Source organism: Spermophilus citellus (genome assembly GCF_964194105.1).
Source record: "Spermophilus citellus genome assembly, chromosome: 13".
In the NCBI taxonomy this organism is placed as follows: Eukaryota; Metazoa; Chordata; class Mammalia; order Rodentia; family Sciuridae; genus Spermophilus; species Spermophilus citellus.
In genome coordinates, this window is record NC_138193.1 from 53,240,998 (window position 1) to 53,262,539 (window position 21,542).

The 21,542-nt window shown below is 32.9% G+C and overlaps 1 protein-coding gene across 1 annotated transcript in view; it reads left to right on the forward strand.

The window, feature by feature from the left end:
• LOC308632771 (EH domain-binding protein 1-like) overlaps positions 1 to 9,862 on the forward strand; it is a gene marked incomplete at both ends in the record, with an annotated part of 51,282 nt that extends 41,420 nt beyond the window's left edge. The window contains 5 exons of the mRNA XM_081265140.1: positions 2,162 to 2,175; positions 2,490 to 2,668; positions 3,489 to 3,537; positions 9,172 to 9,774; positions 9,806 to 9,862. Of these exons, the coding sequence (XP_081121266.1) occupies positions 2,162 to 2,175; positions 2,490 to 2,668; positions 3,489 to 3,537; positions 9,172 to 9,774; positions 9,806 to 9,862 (902 nt within the window). The remainder of the gene's footprint in view (positions 1 to 2,161; positions 2,176 to 2,489; positions 2,669 to 3,488; positions 3,538 to 9,171; positions 9,775 to 9,805) is intronic.
• Positions 9,863 to 21,542: the final 11,680 nt, after the last annotated feature.

A 21,542-nucleotide genomic window follows, 5' to 3' on the forward strand; every position in this document is an offset into this window, starting at 1 on the left:
ATATTTATAAATGGTGAAGGTTGCACTGGAGTTAAGCGTGCAGATCCTTAAAAGGAGAACACCAGGAAAATGGAACAATCCTTGCAAAGGTCCTAAGGTTAGACCATTTCTGGGGTATATAAGGAACAACAAAAATTCAGTGTGCTTCAAAGTGATCGAGGGAAAGAGTGTAGAGAAGATCAGAGAGAGGAAGTAGGATAGAGGAGAAAGAAAGATCTTGTTACTACAACGCTCTGAAATAGTTAACCATCATCATACTCATTCTACAGATGAAACAGACATAAAGAAGACAAGTAATCTGCTATAACATTATAACAAGAAGCAAATTATTTGATTCAATTATATACTGAAACTTTCACAGTGATTTGATTATTAATTCCTTTATGACCCTCTGCAAAATATTAGATGAAAGATCAGAAGTTCTGGAGTAGTTGTTCATTTAATACTGCCTCTAATTTCCTTTCTCTGCAAACCAATATGACCATTTATAGGGCCTGTAATTTCATTACTTTCTTCAATTTCATATGATTTCCTGTAGTCAGAAAGGTAGTCAGTGTCCTTAATATGAGGCTTTTGATGAAACAAATCTAAATTTTGGTTTAGTTTTCTAGTCTTTTTATATTGAGTTTTCTTAGAGATTTTAATAATCATATATATATATATATAAATAATATGCCATCATATATATTCTTTATTTTTACATATAGAAATTCATCCTAAATTGTAACAGTGATAATGACATTTATACATTACCTCTGTACATGTGACTGACAATTTGAATGAATCAGTACAATGATTATAGGATTATTTGGCCCATGTTCATACTAACCATGCTTGAAGTGACTCACTGCCTTAATATAATTTCTTATAGAAAAACATTATAATAAAGATAATCTTATAGCTAGTAGACAAATAAGTAAGTAATAGAAAAGTTTGAAAAAAAGTGAGTATGTGCCTAGTTTAGTGATCGCCTAGCTCATTCATAGACCACTCTCTACTTTTAGGTTAAGTGACTAGAGAGATTTAAAAGTCACAGTGGACAATTAAGTGAAAAGATAATTTAATGGTTCATTTTTATAACATTAGATTAATAGTTAAAAGAGCCATTATTTATTCTAAAGTAAATTTACTATATTGGGAATTTTATATTTACCCACTGCTTTGTATTAAATGGAACTGATTCAAATTTGTTGAATTTTTATGATCCATTTTTTTTAACATTGACTTAATGTAGGTGATCTTTGAAAGAACAGTGCTTTGCTAGATTCATGATTGTTTATATAATGATTTGTTAATCTGACAGTTAATAAAAATGAGAAATTATATCCTCGGTGTTTCTTGGTGGTCTTCCCACAGAAGTAGTAAATACATAAATCAAAATCCTGTGTGGTTGATGATTTTAATCATTTGGCACTGACATGCTTTTGTCAAGTGGGGGCATCATTGGTCTTTCTTAAATAAGCAGTATGTTAAGAATGGCTTGCTTGTTAAACGACATTAAGGGTAAATAATTGTTCTCCTTTCACCTTTCTTTAGAATGCCTCTCTTTTATGTCTGCCTTATTATCATAGCAAGCACTTTTAATTAATAGCAAGATTAAAATCCAGAAATACTTAATCAATTTCTTTATTTTTCCATTGTATCAGCCTCCAAGTTACTGTCACAAAATGTAGTTGTTCTTCAGTAAAATAAAATGACATAATTTTAAGAACAACAAAAATTTAGAATAAAAATCTTATGATGTAGTCTTAATTTTATTCCCATCATTGTAGTCTTAAATATATGAACAAGGGGGAAAGAAATGATAAAGATTTTAAAGACATGTATAACTAACTCAGCTAATATTTAAAAAAATAGCTCTCAGTGATAATTAAAATGTATTTTGAGTATATCCAAAATGAATACTATTGTGTACTGTTGCTGCCAGTAACTAGTTATTGCTAAAAACTCTAAAACTATTTTGCTGTTATTAAATTTATATGCTTGAATATGATAATCATTGTTATTTTTTAAATGCATACATATGATTACTGTATTTTAAAAACTTGCTATGATTTTGATCTCTCCTCTACTAACAATTTAGACTTTAAAATGCATTATTTTTAATCCAGTCGAAAAGGAACCATGTTTATATGTGATTGCAATTGGGGGGAATTTTTAGTGTGTGAAAATTGCGTAGGTATTTAGCATTAAGTATTTAAATACTTTAACATGATGTTTCCATCAATAAAACTCTTTGCTTATTCTTATTTATAAGTTTAAAATCTCACCTATCTACATCCTTGTCAGGCAAATGCCATGGGCTAAAACTGAAGATAATAATTTAAGATTTATGTCTCCCTCTTGGATGTTATAGTTGTCATGAATTGACAGCTTTGAAGGACCTAAACTGACATCAAAGGGTTCAAATGATCTAGTTAGGTCAATTAATGTTAATTTTCATCTTTCATTAAATTCTTTTAATGTTTTCCTCTTCTCCTTTCTTCTAGCCAAGTCCTATACCAAGTCCTATTTTGGGACGAAAGCCAAATGCTAGTCAGTCATTGCTTGTATGGTGCAAAGAAGTTACGAAAAACTACCGAGGAGTGAATATCACCAATTTTACTACATCATGGAGAAATGGTTTATCTTTTTGTGCTATATTACACCACTTTAGACCAGACTTAATGTAAGTAGAAACAGTTTCCATTCCCTATTACATTGCATAAATAATAGAATTTCTTTTCTTTTTCTTTTGGCAGAACTTGGGATTAAACCCAAGGATGCTCTTCCACTGAGCTACCTCCCCAATCCATTTTATTTTATGACACAATCTCACTAAGTTGCCCAGGCTGACCTCAAAGTTGCGATCCTCTTGCCTTATAGCAAGTAGTTGATACTACAGGCATTATGCTACTATTCCCCAGTATTTACACAGTTTTTAAAAGAACCCAAAATCATTTCATAGAACATGTCCTGAACTACTTGACTTTATATTTCTTTTTTGCTAGCCACACCTTTTGCTTTTTTGAGAGAAGTATATGCCAGGAAAACTGCTTCCTTCTCAATACCTAAAAAACATATTTTCCCTTTTAAAAAAATGATTTTTTTCTCCTTAATCTTGAACAAAAAAAACTGACTTCAAATTATTATGAAAATTGTGTTAATGTTAAAATGAGATGAGATAAAGAAGCCTGTAGCTCTTTCTACATTGACAACAGGGATTACCTCATGGTAAATTTGGTTGTCATGGCTAGTCTCTGGTCCCCTGCCTTAACTTCTCTTTTAGATGGAAAGCTTCAGGCAGTGAAACATGTAATCACTGTTTGTATTTATTTATTTATTTATTTCCTTAATTTTCCACACTATTAGTTTTGTTGATTGAATTTCTGTGAAATTGCTGGTTACTCTGGTATTATTGAATGTCAAATTTTTAGATTCAGTTTGTTTTAAAAACAGCTGTTTTTATCAAATACTTCATGTACCTACTGTGCCATTTTCTCCCTCAGTGACTACAAGTCTCTGAATCCTCAAGATATTAAAGAGAACAACAAAAAGGTAAGACATGCCAAGGGGAAAAAATACATAGCTTCAATTTTGGCTTCTCTGCAGGTTTTTTATTAATTTGGGGGAAGTGAAGGGAGTTTTGGTGAGGTCATAATTGCAGCTCTTAGAAGGTAATTTGCATTCCAAAGTTCAAAAATAAGATACTTGGTTTACTTTGGTTTATCAGGACTTTAAAAATCCAAGAGCCAGTCCGGGATCAGATTACAATATATGTATGGTCTTCATTAACTGTTAAATGTTTGTTAAAAAAAATAATGTTTTAATTCTAAGATTTAGCTTTTAAAAGTACACCCAAAACTATTGTACCATAACTTTTACATAACATGTTCTAACACATTAGAAAAATGTGTTAGAAGGAAATGAGAGCAGGAACCTGATAGGTAAACAAGACTTTTTACCTAGGTGACTAGGTTTGTAGAAGCAAAAAGATATAAACATTGGTTCTTTTCACTTTCTAGTAAACTATATATGTGTTTCCACATAACTAATTAAAATATACTGAGATCAGAGCTTCCTTGCTGGTATTTGGAGATATTGATCCTTTCAGCCTTCAGGGCAACTGCATAGGGCTGAGTTGCAAGAGCCCCAAGGGCCAGCTGACTGTGGCTAGAGGCTGATGTATCTGTTTACCCCAGTGCACAGTACAGGATTATAATTTTCTGTGTGCAAGGAAGGAAGTGCCTAACTCTGCACACATTAGATACACAAATGTTTGTACTGAATTGAATTCTTCATTTGAAAAATGAATGAAATGTTTTTTCTTGGAGTTTTTGTTGTTGTTGTAGTTCTTTATTTTACAATACTGGGATTGAACCCAGGGGAGCTTTATCACTCAACTGTATCCCCAGTCCTTTTTCTTTCTTTCTTTTTTTTTAGTTTGTTCTAATTAGTTGTATAAGACAGTAGAATGCATTTTGACACATTGTAAACAAATGGAGCATAACTTCTCCTTCCTCTGGCTGCACATGATGCAGAGTCACACCATTAGTGTAATCATACATGTTTATAGAGTAATAATGTCTATCTCATTCCACCATCCTTTCCATTCCCACATCCCATCCCATCCCCTCCCCACCCTCTGCACAATCCAAAGTTTCTTCATTCTTCCCTAATACCTCCCACGCCTGCATTATGGATCAGTGTCCACTTACCAGAGAAAATATTCAGTCTTTGTTTTGGGGGGGTTGGCTTATTTCACTTAGCATGATATTCTCCATCTCAATCCGTTTACCTGCAAGTGCCATAATAATTTCTTCTTTAAGGATGAGTAATAGTCCATTGTGTATATGTACCACATTTTCTTTATTTATACATCTGTTGAAGGGCATCTAGGTTGGATCTATACAGTTGTTTTTATTTTTTGAGACAGGGTCTCACTAAGTTGCTGAGGCTGATCTCAAACTTGAGATCCTCTTGCCTCAGCTTTTTGAGTTGTTTGGATTATAGATATGTACCACCATGCCCACCAGAAAAGGAGTTTATAACTTGTGATCTCTGGATATAATTAAAGAGGTCTTTGAAGATGTAGAGAAAAATACATTTTATTTTCAATTCTTTAAACATTAGTATTTTCTTCTATTGTAAATTTTGATTTTAAAAAATCATGGTAGTAGTAGGCATACCTTAGACTGTTACTTCAGAAATTATAGATTTATCCTATCTTACTACAGTTGTTGCAAATTTCTACAAATACCTTTTAAGTTTATCAAAATCGGTTATAAAAATGTTCTCATAAAAAGCATATACTTTATTGGTTCCCAAATTGTTTTGCAGTATTTGCTTAGTTGTATTTTCCAGTGTAATTGGTTCTTTTGATTCTTATCTATTCTATAATTGTATAACATTATTCTGAGAAGTGTCTGTGGCTAAAGGGGTTCATAGGACAAAGTGGTTAGAGGACCACTAGAGAGAAAGGTTTTTTTGTTTGTTTGTTTGGGGAATCATGGATTGAACCCAGGGGAGCTTAACCACTAAGCACATCCCCAGCCCCTTTTGTTTTTTGTTTTTGTTTTTGTTTTTTTGAGACAGGCAGGATCTTGGTAAATTTCTTAGAGTGTCACTAAGTTGCTGAGACTGGCTTTGAACTTGTGATCCTCCTGTCTCAGCCTCCTGAGCCACTGGGATTACAGGCATGTGCCACAGCACTCTGCATAGACAGTTTTTAATTTATTTTAAATTAGATCATTAAAACCACTGGTGATAAAAGTGTTGGACTAGGCATGGTGACATATGCCTATTATCCCAGCAACTTGGGAGGCTGAGGCAGGAAAATCACAAGGCTAGCTTCTACAATTTAGTAAGACCCTGTCTCAAAATCAAATAAAAAGGGCTGAGGGTGTGGTTCAGTGGTAGAGGGTCTCTGGGTTCAACTTCAGTATCACCAAAAAGAAAAAGAAAGTCTTAAAATTTTATGAAAGTTCAATTAAAAAATAAGAATTTAAAGCTGGGGACATAGCTCAGTAGTAGAGCACTTTCCTAAGTTGCACAAGGGATTGGGTTCAATCCCCATGAAGAAAAAAAAAATTATTTCCAACAAAACAAGTTTAATACTTACGTTGTTCTCTAAAACCAAAAATTTATATGCCATTGAAAAATTCTTATTTCTCTGAAAATTATTACCAGTAATAATACATTTTGAAACTGCCATTTTTAAAAATTGATATATGCCACCAAAAAGAGGCAATCCTTAAAAATTAGTATAATTTTCTCATAGAAATTAACTGTCTTGTAGGCATGCTATAAAAAGTAGATCATTCTCATGAATTATTTCCTGTGTGATTTTGTAATACTTATTTCTATTAAAGTGAAATGCCTTTTTAATTAAGTAAATTATGTTCTTATATGTGTGCATTTTTTACATATTAATAAAATGCTAAGCTAAATTAAATACAGAGATAAGCATTATAAAATAAGCCATTAATAGCTGATAGATAGCAGTGGTGCAAGCCCATAGTCTGAACTGCTCAGAAGGCTGAAGGCTGAGATTGGAGGGTGGCCATTAGCCCAGGAGTTCAAGACCAGTCTGGTAAACTAGCAACATCTCATCACGAAAATAAGTAAGTAAACAAATAAAGTTACAAGAACCAAATGGAGCTACACACACACACATATATATATATATATATATATATATATATATATACACACACACACACACACACACACACACATATTATATATATATCCTTAGCACCATATATATATATATATATGGTGCTAAGGATTGAACCCAGTGCCTTACACATGCTAGGCAAGCACTCAGCCACTGAGCTACTGCCCCAGCCCTAAAGTGGAGCTTTTAACTAACTATTCAAATCTTTGAAAAGGAAACTATTGAGTTTCCTAACATTTTTAAATAATATAGGGAATCTCATTAAGGCTTAAGTCATATTTTATATTATTTTTTAGGAACTTAATAATCATTTACATATTACTAATAGAGAAAAGTATCTCATTTAATTTTTTTCTCATACCTGAGGGTATTGTTCAGTGGTTAGAGCAAGTGCTTAATTTGTTGAGAACCTGGTTCAATCCCCAAATCTCAATTAGATTTTCTAGGACAGTTAATCGTGGCTTTTGGAAAGACTTTTAACTTTGAGGATTCTACTTATTGCACTATTCATTAAATAATTGTTAGTCTTTCCATTTCATCATTTGAAACATCTTATATCTACATTGAGTATCTCAGTTGCTACCTGAACCATTATTTCCACCTTTGTGTAGATCTTCCAATCACCCTGAGTACCTTTGAATGAATTTAAAGCAGCACAAGAGACAATGCCCATGTCTTAAGTTCCATGAAGATCTGTAATGTAACTGGCAATGACTCCTTAAGGATTTAATTATACTTAGGAATGAATAAGATAATTTCCTTTTGAAAAATCTTTTTTATTAATACACAAACAGCTAAAAAGATAGTAGGTGACCAACCAGAGCAAAAGAATTTAACCTATATGAAAAAATTTTTTATGAAGTCTTGAGCTTGCATAAAAGAAACTTGATTTGTTTCAAAATAGTGATTTTAGTATAATTAGTCTACATAAAATGAATTGCTGCATGAAGCAGAACAACAAGGTCTGCAAAAAGTGCTGAATAAAAATAATGCATTTACCTGTGGCATCTGATCTTACCCAGTATGTCAGTGTTTTAGATAATTAGGAAATGTTGAGACTACTGCCTGTGGTGCTTTTCCTGATGGCTTACAATTGATGTCTGTCAATCAAGTAGTCAAGACACACAAGGAAGAAAATGACTTTAATTTTCCTAAAACATGTAAAATATAAACAAGTCTATACACGCACACCAACTGAGTTATTCTCTCTAGTAAATATTTTGAGGTGCCTATATTATGAAGCATAGTGCTGTGAAAATTGAAGAGGTTTTAATATCACAATTTATTTTTCATTTTCTTTCTTACTTACTCCACAACATTTATTAAACTACAGGAAGAATATGAGACAAGGATTAAATTCAAAGGTAGAAATGTACTTTAACATGTAAGTGCAAAAAGACTGATTCCTTTTCAATTGTTAATAATGTCCTAATAGTTCTTTTAAAGAAGAACTTTGAATTATGCTTCTAAATCTAGGTTTTTAGAAAAATAGACATTTTAACATCCCAAAGCAAGAATATATCTAGAGAATCCTTATCTTCTCTCTGAGAGTGTGTCTAAATCTTAGCCATATTTTTAATGCTTCCTAGCAACACAGTTCTGTTTTCAAAGGTTAGTTCAGGATGGTAATAGTTGAGAAACAGCTTTGGTTCTTCAAAACTAGAAAAACCTGATATGCCACAGTCATTTAAAGGCTAACAAAGTAATACAATGCAGCTTTACATTCTCAACTAGGTTGTAGTACTCAAAACATTTAATTCTCTCCAAAATGCATAAAATAAAAATGAAGTCATTCCTCTCATTATGAAAATTAGTCTTAATTGGGTATTTTTAAATGTTTATATGTTGGCTGGGCATGGTAGCATACATCTGTAAGCTCACTAGCTCAGGAGGCTGAGGCAGGAGGATTGCCAGTTCAAAGCCAGCCTCAGTAACTTAGCAAGATCCTGTCTCAAAATAAAAATAAAAAGGGCTGGGAATGTGGATCAGTGATTAAGCACCCCTGGTTCAATCCCTGGTACCAAAAAAAAAAAAAAGTTTATGTTTCTAAGCTTAAATAGCATTTATTTGCATTTTATATCAGGTAGTCAGATAGTTCATCCTTTCAACTTATGCATCTCTGCTTTTTCTTCACAAATCACTGCAGTTACATTACTGTGGAAAAGAGGTTGATAGTAATGATAGCACTTCAGATGGATTTAGTCTAATATTTCTTTATATATCTTGGTTCCTTATCTTAAAGAATGATTCTGAGATATTTTTTTCAGTCTCATTTTTGCTTTTTATTTTTTCTGGAAAAGAATATCTCAATTGTTGGGTAGTTAACTTTTTTTTTCCTTGATTCTTCACCACTTTTAAACATTTCTGCCTTTTGGAATATCATTTATGTGACATAGTGTCAGTAATGTTTATGTATCCTATACAATAACAAAAATATTAAAATGTTGCTGTTTGAAAAAGGTATGGATTGTCTGAGTTATTCACTTTGTCTTGTGTTTTTCCTTTCTTTGAAGGCTTATGATGGATTTGCCAGCATAGGAATTTCCCGGTTATTGGAACCTTCTGATATGGTTTTATTAGCAATTCCTGACAAACTGACTGTTATGACTTATCTTTATCAAATAAGGGCACATTTTAGTGGCCAAGAATTAAATGTTGTTCAGATAGAGGAAAATAGCAGTAAAAGCACATATAAAGTTGGAAACTATGAAACAGATACAAACAGTTCTATTGATCAAGAAAAATTCTATGCAGAGCTGAGTGATCTGAAGCGGGAGCCTGATCTTCGACAGCCTACTAGTGGAGCAGTAGACTTCTTATCACAGGATGACTCTGTATTTGTAAATGATAGTGGGGTTGGAGAATCAGAAAGTGAGCATCAGACTCCTGATGATCATCTCAGTCCAAGCACAGTCTCCCCTTACTGTCGCCGAACTAAAAGTGACACAGAACCCCAAAAGTCCCAGCAGAGCTCTGGAAGGACTTCAGGATCTGATGACCCTGGAATATGTTCCAATACAGATCCAACCCAAGCACAGGTTTTGTTAGGCAAGAAGAGACTATTAAAAGCTGAGACTTTAGAATTAACTGACTTATATGTTGGTGATAAAAAGGATGTGACTCCACCCTTTATTTGTGATGAGATAGACCAGCAAAAACTTCAGACTCAAGACATCAGTAGTAACATGGAGCAAGAAAAATTAGAGAATTCTAAAAACTTAGAATGCAGAACAGATGCTGAATCACCTATCAAAAAGCCAAGTTTATCTCCTACTTCCAAACTTGGATACTCATACAATAGAGATGCAGACCTTGCAAAGAAAAAACGTACTTCCATGAGGCAGACAGAGTCTGATCCAGATGTTGATAGAACCACATTAAATCATGCAGATCATTCTGCTAAAACAGTCCAGGTAAGTGAATTAGTAGAATGAATGAGTACTTACATTTAGTAAATAGCTATTCTGTCTTTTTATTTCATTTTATGCTCATAGAACACCTCAAGATGTTATAAATAATTAACAGTGAAGTATAATTTGTCACTGTAAAAAATCTAAAATGTACCTGCTATGTATTTAAAGTTTATATTATTTCAAGATTACAAATCTCAAATTTAAGATTAAAGGATAAAGAATGTTAACTTTTCAAATCAAAATATTATCAATTATAAAAACAATATTTTATCACAATAATAAGTCAAAGATATTTTAGTTTTTTTATTTAAATAAGAATATCATTCTAGGTGCTGGGGTTGTGGCTTAACAGTAGAGCACTTGCCTCGCACGTGCGAGGCCCTGGGTTCAATCCTCATCACCACATAAAAATAAATAAATAAAACAAAGGTATTGTGTTCAACTACAATTAAAAAATAAATATTAAAAAAAAAGTATCATTCTAGGGGCTGGGGCTATAGCTCAGTGGTGGAGAGCTTGCCTTCCTTGTGTGAGGCACAGGGTTCCATCATCAGCATCACATAAAAATAAATAAATAAAGGTGTTTAAAAAAAAAGAATATCATTCTAAAATGAAATACCCAGTTAAGTATTTCCCATTTAAAGCATTTTTATTCAATACTTCACTTGCATTTTAATTGGTATTTTTAGTTCCATTATTGTTTGTGGTTTAAAATCCAGTAGCATCTATATTTCTCCCCTAAGGGAAATATAGTGCAGTTTTGGCCCCTTCCTTACTAATATTTACTGTATCGAATCTCTGGTCCCATCATCAATTATAAGATATAATATTATTTTATTTACAACAAAAAAATGCCAATAAAATTATGATAGTTTTATCGCTTAGAATTTTTATTTTATAACTATAGAAAGAACTCTTTTAGATTTAGGACACATTTTCATATCACATAAAACACTTATTTACTCAAAGACATTTTAAACAATATGAACGGATTAAGTTACTTCTAGAAGCTTTTCACATTTAGAATCCAGCTCTTCTGAATCACTTTTTGACTTAGAGTTATTGGTAGTCCTATTTTTCCACACAGTATTGTCCTCTGTGCCACCAAAATATGGTGCTATAGCAAAAATTTTCAAAGTTTGGTCTTTTCACATCTGAGGCTGTCTCAGACCCTTTCAGAGAGCCCTCAAAGATAAAACCTTCTATCATAATGCTAGAACATTATTCACTTTTATCACTCATTCTCTCAGAAATGTATGGAAGTATTTTCTGGAGATTCCATGATTCCTGGTATTCAACAGATTTAATACAAATATGGGAGAATCCAAGCTGATTTTTTTCTTATATTAAAGAGACTTACAAAAAAATGTAAAATAATGTCATTCTTACTTGGTTTTTGTTTCTTTTCAAGTAGTAAATTTAAAACATTAACATCTAATTTGTTTATGATTAAATGTGTATTTATATAACTAAATATATTTCTAAATGAAAAATTAACATTTACATTGTACTAGGTATTGTAAGTAATCTAGAGATGATTTAAAGCATACAAAAGGACATGCCTAAGTTATGCATAGTATGCCATGTTATCTAAGTGACCAGAGCATCTGCAGAAAATCCACAGGGGGTCCTGGAACTAATCTGTGGGAAGAGTATATTCAAGTGGTTTCTGACAGAAATGTCAAGGGATTGCTGTTGTGCCACCAGAAGTATCAAGCAATAAGTAGATAGACAACTATGTCTTGACTGTGAACTGAAAGACTGTGATTGTAAGGTGCCAGAAGTATTAGGAAAGAATATAGAGGCTGGGGAAATAGCTCAGAGGTAGAACATTTGCCTAACATGTGTGAGTTCCTGGGTTCAATCCCCACCACTATGGAAAGAGAGAGAGAGGAAGAGTGGGAGGGAAGAAGGAACAGAGGCAAAGAATACTTCTTAGAATCAAAGAAATATAGTAGCTATCAAAGCAAGCCTCTCTTTTCCTAATCAAAAATCTTAAAGGTCTTAAGTAGTTAAACCCGTCTGAAAGTTTTCATGATCACATAGTGTTCATAAGTAGTGGATAATACACAGCTAGTAATTGACAACTCCAGAATCTGATGAGCCTTAGATGTAATATCCAATAAATAGTTTTCATATAAGCCAGATTTTTAAGGCAAATGTTTTACTTAAAGCTAGAAACTGATTAATGGTTAAAAATTAGAAATATGCAGGACTAAGAATCAGTAAACCTAGTTTCTCATTTTGATTCTGCCAGTAATTAGCAATGTAACATTAACTGTTCATTTAAACTCTCATAATCTTATTTTCCACGTATGTTAAATGAAGTAATCTCTAAAAGCCCTTTTAGCTCTAAAATTTTTTTATGTTGTGATTCTATTCATATGATTAAAGGATGCACCATTTATTTATAGCTTCATGTTTGTTCATTGGCCATTCGTTTATGGGTTGAATTTTGCTTAAGGTGAATTAAAGGTTTGCTTGGCACTTGGTTGGCAAGAATAATGTCTTGACACCAAAAATTGTAATATGGATGCTGACATTTGGTAGGTTTTTAAGAGATTACATATGTTAACTGATAATATTCTGTTTCTCTTTTTGTGCCCTATATTTTATTAATTCTCAGATATATATCTTTCTATATTTTAACTTTTCTGAAATCAAGATATTACTTATAATAGATAGTATATTGGAATTTAATTGGTAGTGTTTTTTCTTAGTAATAGATAAAATTGTGACTTATAATTAAGCATTAAATTATAGGAAATTTTGTAGCTTATATGTTTTTATAGACTTAACAAAATTATAATGCTACTCATGTAAGTGCTTAGTACATGAATGGCAATTATTTATTTATCTTATACTTATCTTTCTTAAACTTTACAACTAATGAAGTAAGTGGTTGAGTAATACTTTATATGTGAGAAATCTGGTGTTTACAGAGTAGTCTAAGGTCATATAATATATTTTAAAGTTTGAATTCGAAACCAGCCCTGTCTGACTCCAAAGTCTTTGTGCCTAAAGTTCACAATATCTCTTTATTTTTTATCATTTAAGCATTAAATAATAATCATAGCCCAGTTGTAAAGAAGTCAGCATTACTGATAGGCAATTTTATAATGTGCATCAAGTCCTTAAAAATGTTTATATCAGCCACACATGATGGCTGTGTGTGTCAGCTACTTGGGACATTGAGATGAGAAGATCCACGATTGCAAGTCCAGCCTGGGCAGCTACTTGGCAAGGCCTCATTTCAAAACAACAAAATGTTTATCTTATTAGATCCTATTTCCAGGGATTTTTCCTAAGGAGATGATCAGAATCATATACAAAAATTTACATGTAGGAGTATTCACAAAGATATTATTTATAGGGCTGAGTATGTAGCTCAGTGTCAGAGAACTTGCATGAGCTCTGTGTTTTCTTCTCAGCAGGGCAAATAAAAACATTATTTATGATAGTGAAAAATTTTCAAACAACCAATATATCCAATAAAATAAGTTAACTAATGTCTAATGAATACATCTATATAATAGAATGTTGGGTAATCTATTAAAATCATATTTTCAAGAAGCATATATAAGGACATGAGAAAAAGCTCATGATAAAGTATTTATGGTACAGCACTTGTCTTAACATGTGTGAGGCCCTGGGTTCAATACCCACCACTGCAAAAAAAAAATAAAATGATAAAGTATTAAGTGAAAAAACTGTGATTCTACAGTGTTGATCTCTGGATACCATGATTACTAATGATTTTTTTCTTCTTTTTACTAATCTCTATAATTAGTAAAATACAATTTTGTAATTTTATATTTTATAATATAATTAGTAATTTTCTGATCAGAAAATAAAATTTGTGTCTGTGTTTTCTTAAGACCAAAGCACAGTTTTTCACAGTCTATGTGGTTGGGTTGAATTACTAAAGGACTATAGAATTTAGAGCTAATGGAGTCTTAAAGATGATCTACTCTCATTCCCCACATTTCAAAGATAAGGAAATTGAGGGATTAAGAAATAATAATAGTCGATATTTATTCAGTGCTTATCATGTGCAAGTGCTCATTGTGTTACTCTATTACTTAATCTTTACACTATCCTTATGAAAGTTGGTCTGTTTTTCTCTGAATTTTATAAATGAGAAAATGGAGGCTTAGAAAGATTGAGTAACTTGCCTACAATTAAGTGATGGAAGTGGCATTTGAACCCAAATGTCTGACTCCAAAATTCCTAATCATCATATAATGGAAGGCAGTGTAGTTTTTAAGTGACCTGCTCATGTTGCGTTGCTTATTATTAATGACAGAGGGATTGATTCAAGCCTGATATCGTGACTAAAAATTCAATGTTCATTAAACTTTTTTTCTATTTCGAGAAAGTATTGATATTATAACCAGTAGAAATGCAATGACTAATTCTGTTATATCCTAGCAACATTAACTTAGAATCTATCATTACCACTTATATATTTCATTTGTATCTATTAAGAATTTTTGTTTAATCCTTTTAAAATCTTGAGTGATGAAAAAGTTCCAGAATTAGTGGCAATAATTCATAACCTTGTGAATATACCAAAAATAATTTCTTGTACATTTTAAGGAAAATCTTAAGATTATAGAAAAAAGGTTTAAAAATAGTTACAGGTTTTTTTTTATTTTTTAATTTTTTTTTCCCCTTTGGTACTAAGGATTGAACCAGGGATGCTTAGCCACTAAGCCACATCCCCAGCCTTTTTATAATATATTATTTAGAGACAGGTCTTGCTGATTTCCTAAGGGAGCACTCAACCACTGATCTATAATGAGCTACATCCCAGATCCTTTTTTTTCCAGTTGTCAATAAACCTTTATTTTCTTTATTTATGTGCAGTGCTGAGAATTGAACCCAGTGCCTCACACATAATAGGCCAGAACTCTATCACTGACCTATGACCCCAGCCCCCAGATCTTTTAAAAGTTTTTATTTCGAGACAGGGTCTCTCTCTAAGTTGCTGATGATGACCTCAAACTTGGGATCCTCCTTCCTCAGCCTTCTAAGTTGGTGGAATTACAGGTATGTGTCATCACATCCAGCCTAGTTATAGTTGAATATATCAATCACAAAAAGGCCCCCAAAATGGTATATTAATTTTTTAAAAGAGAAAGCTTCATATAATAGTAAAGTAATAAGTTTGTTCTCTAATTTCTTTTCCTTGACCATAAAAACTATACAGTGAAAAGGATGTCAAATTAATTAAGCATCAGAGTAAAGATAATAGCCATCTTAAGCCAGAAGTTGGTTACTTCCATAGAAAAAAAGGAGTATGGTGCTAGCATAGTGGCACCTGCCTATAATCTCAGCTACTAGATAGGAGATAAATTCAAAGCCAGCCTGGACAACACATAAGAACCTCTCTCAAAATAAAATAAAAAGGATCTGGGATACATCTCAGTTATAGAACACTTGCCTAACGTGTGCGAAGCCTCATGTTCAATCCCCTGTACCATACACAAAAAAGGAATATTATGTTTTTGGATAATGCCACCATTTAAGAACTGATTTTCATTGACAGCCAATATCTGTTGTTCTCCAAAAATACATTGTAAAATTACAAATTGGAGAATATTTCTCCAATTCTGATATGATAAATTATTTTCTTATAAAGAATGTAAATAGTGGAGAAAAACAGTTTTACATATTTATTTTTTTAAAATATAGTAGCTTTGCATTTTTCTATAAATATTAATGTCAGGAATTTAAAAGATGGTTGCCACAGGTATTTAATGTCTATCTAGTACAAATTTAGAAGACACATTGTTGTTGTCACTTCTATAAGAACATAAAAAGTCTATAAGAACTTTAAAAAAATGTTTTTGGCTGACAGATTTACTATGTTTATGAGCACATATGAGGAATATGTAATTTACACACACCACTTATAAGACTATGTTCTAATGAAAGTATACTTAAATTCAATCCAATTTTATTTTTTTTATTTTTTTTATTGTTGGTCGTTCAAAACATTACATAGTTCTTAATATATCATATTTCACAGTTTGATTCAAGTGGGTTATGAACTCCCATTTTTACCCCGTATACAGATTGCTGTATCACATCAGTTACACTTCCATTGATTTACATATTGCCATTCTAGTGTCTGATGTATTCTGCTGTCTATCCTATTCTCTACTATCCCCCCTCCCCTCCCCTCCCCTCCCCTCCCCTCCCCTTTTCTCTCTCTACCCCCTCTACTGTAAATCATTTCTTCCACTTGTATTATTCTTCTCTTACCCCTCATTTCCTCTTATATGTAATTTTGTAAAACCCTGAGGATCACCTTCCATTTCCATGCGATTTCCCTTCTCTCACTCCCTTTCCCTCCCACCTCTCATCCCTGTTTAATGTTAATCTTCTTCTCAAGCTCTTCGTCCCTACCCTGTCCTTGGTTACTCCCCTTATATCAAAGCAGTCATTTGGCATTTGTTTTTTAAGGATTGGCTAGCTTCACTTAGCATAATCTGCTCTAATGCCATCCATTTCCCTCCAAATTCTATGATTTTGTCATTTTTTTAAATTTATTGTTGGTCGTTCAAAACATTAAAAAGTTCTTAATATATCATATTTCATAATTTGATTCAAGTGGGTTATGAACTCCCAATTTTTACCCCGTATACCGATTGCTGTATCCCACCAGTTACACTTCCATTGATTTACATATTGCCATTCTAATGACTGATGTATTCTGCTGTTTATCCTATTCTCTACTATCCCCCTTCCCCTTCCCTCCCCTCCCCTCCCCTTTTCTCTCTCTACCCCCTCTACTGTAAATCATTTCTTCACTTGTATTATTTTTCTCTTACCCCTCCTTTCCTCTTATATGTAATTGTGTATGACCCTGAGGCTCACCTTCCAATTCCATGCGATTTCCCTTCTCTCTCCCTTTTCCTCCCACCTATCATCCCTGTTTAATGTTAATCTTCTTCTCAAGCTCTTCATCCCTACCCTGTCCTTGGTTACTCCCCTTATATCAAAGAAGTCATTTGGCATTTGTTTTTTAAGGATTGGCTAGCTTCACTTAGCATAATCTGCTCTAATGCCATCCATTTCCCTCCAAATTCTATGATTTTGTCATTTCTTAATGCAGAGTAATACCCCATTGTGTATAAATGCCACATTTTTTTTATCCATTCATCTATTGAAGGGCATCTAGGTTGGTTCCACAATCTTGCTATCGTGAATTGTGCTGCTATGAACATCGATGTAGCAGTGTCCCTGTAGCATGCTCTTTTTAGGTCTTTAGGGAATAGACCGAGAAGGGGAATAGCTGGGTCAAATGGTGGTTCCATTCCCAGCTTTCCAAGAAATCTCCATACTGCTTTCCAAATTGGCTGCACCAATTTGCAGTCCCACCAACAATGAACAAGTGTATCCTTTTCCCCACATCCTCTCCAGCACTTGTTGTTGTTTGACTTCCTAATGGCTGCCAATCTTACTGGAGCGAGATGGTAACTTAGGGTGGTTTTGATTTGCATTTCTCTGACTGCTAGCGATGGTGAGCATTTTTTCATGTACTTATTGATTGATTGTATGTCCTCCTCTGAGAAGTGTCTGTTCAGGTCCTTGGCCCATTTGTTGATTGGGTTATTTGTTATCTTATTGTCTAATTTTTTGAGTTCTTTGTATACTCTGGATATTAGGGCTCTATCTGAAGTGTGTGGAGTAAAGATTTGTTCCCAGGATGTAGGCTCCCTGTTTACCTCTCTTATTGTTTCTTTTGCTGAGAGAAAACTTTTTAGTTTGAGTAAGTCCCATTTGTTGATTCTAGTTGTTAACTCTTGCGCTATGGGTGTCCTATTGAGGAATTTGGAGCCCGACCCCACAGTATGTAGATCATAGCCAACTTTTTCTTCTATCAGACGCCGTGTCTCTGATTTAATATCAAGCTCCTTGATCCATTTTGAGTTAACTTTTGTGCATGGCGAGAGAAAGGGATTCAGTTTCATTTTGATGCAAATGGATTTCCAGTTTTCCCAGCACCATTTGTTGAAGATGCTATCCTTCCTCCATTGCATGCTTTTAGCCCCTTTATCAAATATAAGATAGTTGTAGTTTTGTGGATTGGTTACTGTGTCCTCTATTCTGTACCATTGGTACACCCGCCTGTTTTGGTACCAGTACCATGCTGTTTTTGTTACTATTGCTCTGTAGTATAGTTTGAAGTCTGGTATCGCTATACCGCCTGATTCATACTTCCTGCTTAGCATTGTTTTTGCTATTCTGGGTCTTTTATTATTCCATATGAATTTCATGATTGTGTTATCTATTTCTACAAGAAATGCTGTTGGGATTTTGATTGGCATTGCATTGAACTTATAGAGAACTTTTGGTAATATCGCCATTTTGATGATGTTAGTTCTGCCTATCCATGAACAGGGTATATTTTTCCATCTTCTAAGGTCTTCTTCTATATCTCTCTTTAGGGTTCTGTAGTTTTCATTGTATAAGTCTTTCACCTCTTTTGTTAGGTTGATTCCCAAGTATTTTATTTTTTGGGGGGATATTGTGAATGGAGTAGTTGTCCTCATTTCCGTTTCAGAGGATTTGTCGCTGATATACAGGAATGCATTTGATTTATGCGTGTTGATTTTATATCCTGCCACTTTGCTGAATTCATTTATTAGCTCTAATAGTTTCTTTGTAGACCCTTTTGGGTCTGCTAGGTATAGAATCATGTCATCTGCAAATAGTGATAATTTAAGTTCTTCTTTTCCTATTTTTATGCCTTTAATTTCTTTCGTCTGTCTAATTGCTCTGGCCAGTGTTTCAAGGACTATGTTGAACAGAAGTGGTGAGAGAGGGCATCCCTGTCTTGTACCAGATCTTAGAGGGAATGCCTTCAATTTTTCTCCATTCAGAATGATGCTGGCCTGTGGCTTATCATAGTCAATCCAATTTTAGACAGTAAAGATATTTCCTTTATGTCAAGATTTATGTATTCATTCTAAATGTTTAGTCAACATTAATATTTTGTATAGGTAATATTAGTAAGAAAGCTAAAACCTTACTCCTGACCTTTTATTTCAACAGATTGTCTAACTTTTAATTCGTTTATAAATGTAGATTATTTGTTGGAAAATGGATTTGTTTATTTCTTTAAATTTGGCGTCTAATTCTGTTTCTTTGCTTTTTAAGCATCGAATGTTATCCAGACAAGAAGAACTTAAAGAAAGAGCAAGAGTTCTTCTTGAACAAGCAAGAAGAGATGCAGCTTTAAAGGCAGGGAATAAGCAGAATTACAGCACAGCCACACCACTCTGCAACAGGCAGCTAAATGATGTGAGAAATACTGGTTGATAAAACCATAAGTTGTTCATTATAATCATAATCAAAATCCTAATGGGTGAGAAGAGTAATTTGTTAATATTTTCGACTTTGTTCATTATGAATACCTGGTACACTTATTGAACTGAGAAATCCATGCCTATCAGACCATATTGTCATCATTTTTACATAGCAATGTTAACAACTATCAGAAAAGTAAGATCCTAGAGTACAAATTCCATGTATACATTAATAATCTGTTTTTCGTTGAATTGCATTTTGTAAGGCAAAATGCTCAGTGGTAGAGCACTTGTCTGGGTTTGTTTCCCAGTACCACCATCAAAAAAAAAATTATGATTCTACTCTTGTTTAAACTGTATTTTGTTCATGGAAGTTAATTTTGTTGCAAATAATAGTGTAACAATGATGCCTGTAATTTATTGAATGCCTACCATACATTTCAGGAACCATAATTATTATATTTAATTCCATGAATATATTCAAACTACTTATCAGATAGGAAAACTAAAGCCAATAGACAAAGTAACTTGTATAAGGTTCCAGAGTCAGTATTTAAACCTGAGCCTTATTAGATTTTCAGAAATAGTGTTTTCTCCTATTGCCATCCTTGGATTAAACCACATTTTTATACATGTTTTTATGTAGTGTTTCACAGACAATATAATGAACATATGATAATTTAAAGTCATTAAATATTAGAAAACATAAACCTCTTCATGAATTTGAAAACTGTGACAACCCTGCCTACCACATGTACATAAAACTATAGTCTTTTTTAAGGCTTTGCAGATACTAGTTTAAATATCGCTGACTTAGTTCATTGTTTTTCAAACTTCAACTCTTTTTTTTTACACAATAACTCTATTTTCTTTATTTATTTTTATGATGTGCTAAGGATTGAACCCAGCGCCTCACACATGCTAGGCAAGCACGCTACTGCTGAGCCACCCCAGCCCCAAACTTCAACTCTTTTATACATCTTGGAATATAGATAAGTTTAGTGAACTACCATAACTTATTTTTAATGTATAGGAATAGAATAGAATAGAAAATATCAAAATTCGTCACACTTTATTAGTGTAGTATTTTGTGTGTGTGTGTGTGTGTGTGCACGCGCGCGTGTGTGTGTATGTTTGTGTTTGTGTGAAATTTTTGTTTCAGTTACATGGATATGTATTTTTACTAGATCTTGAAATAAACTGTATTCTTAACTGGGGCCAGGATCAAAAAAGTTTGAGAAACACTAATCTAGAGGACCATTCCTTCTAAGGAAGAACCTGTAGCTTTAATGTTGGGTTTTTCAGTAGCTAACCATCTTTATATAATCAATTTGTTGATTCATTCACTTGCAAGATACATATTTTCTTTAAAAAGATATTTATTGGTTATATAAATCAAGTCAATTCACAGTGACTGAAAAACATTAAGCTTTTTTCCTTCATAGAGTTTACATTCTGGTGGGAAAAGGAGAGATAGTAACAAGTAAATAAACAAAATAATTATAGAGTATGAAAATTGTATGTATAGTAGAGGATAATTTGAAGGTAGAGGCTTAAATGACCTGAGGAAGATATATTTGAACTGAGATTTGGATAAGAAGAATGTAGTCAAGTGAACAACCAAAAAAAGAATATTCATTTTAAAAAGAACAATTTGTGAAATTAATATTTACATAAATCATTTAAACATCATAGTAAGTAGATAAATATTATCATCCCCATTTTATAGTTGAAAAAACTGACAGACAGCAAATCATTTAATTGCCCATGATTACACAACTAATAAGTAACAGATCTAGGAATTGTTCCTAAACACTCTGACTTGAGATATTATATTCTTAATGTACTGTGTCATAATTCTTTTTTTTTAAATATTTATTCTTAAGTTTTTTAGGTGGACACAACATCTTTATTTTACGTTTAATGTGGTGCTTATGATCGAACCCAGTGTCTTGTGCATACTAGGCGAGCATTCCACCACTGAGCCACAACCCCAGGCCCCTCATAATTCTTTCTTGTTTATTTTTCTGACATCTTTGTGAAGGAAGAGTAGATATTAAAGTAGTAATTAGCTATCTGAGTTTGGAAAAGGTGTTTAAATTTTCCTAGAGTAACAAATAATGCAAATTAAGCCTAGAATTCAAGTATATT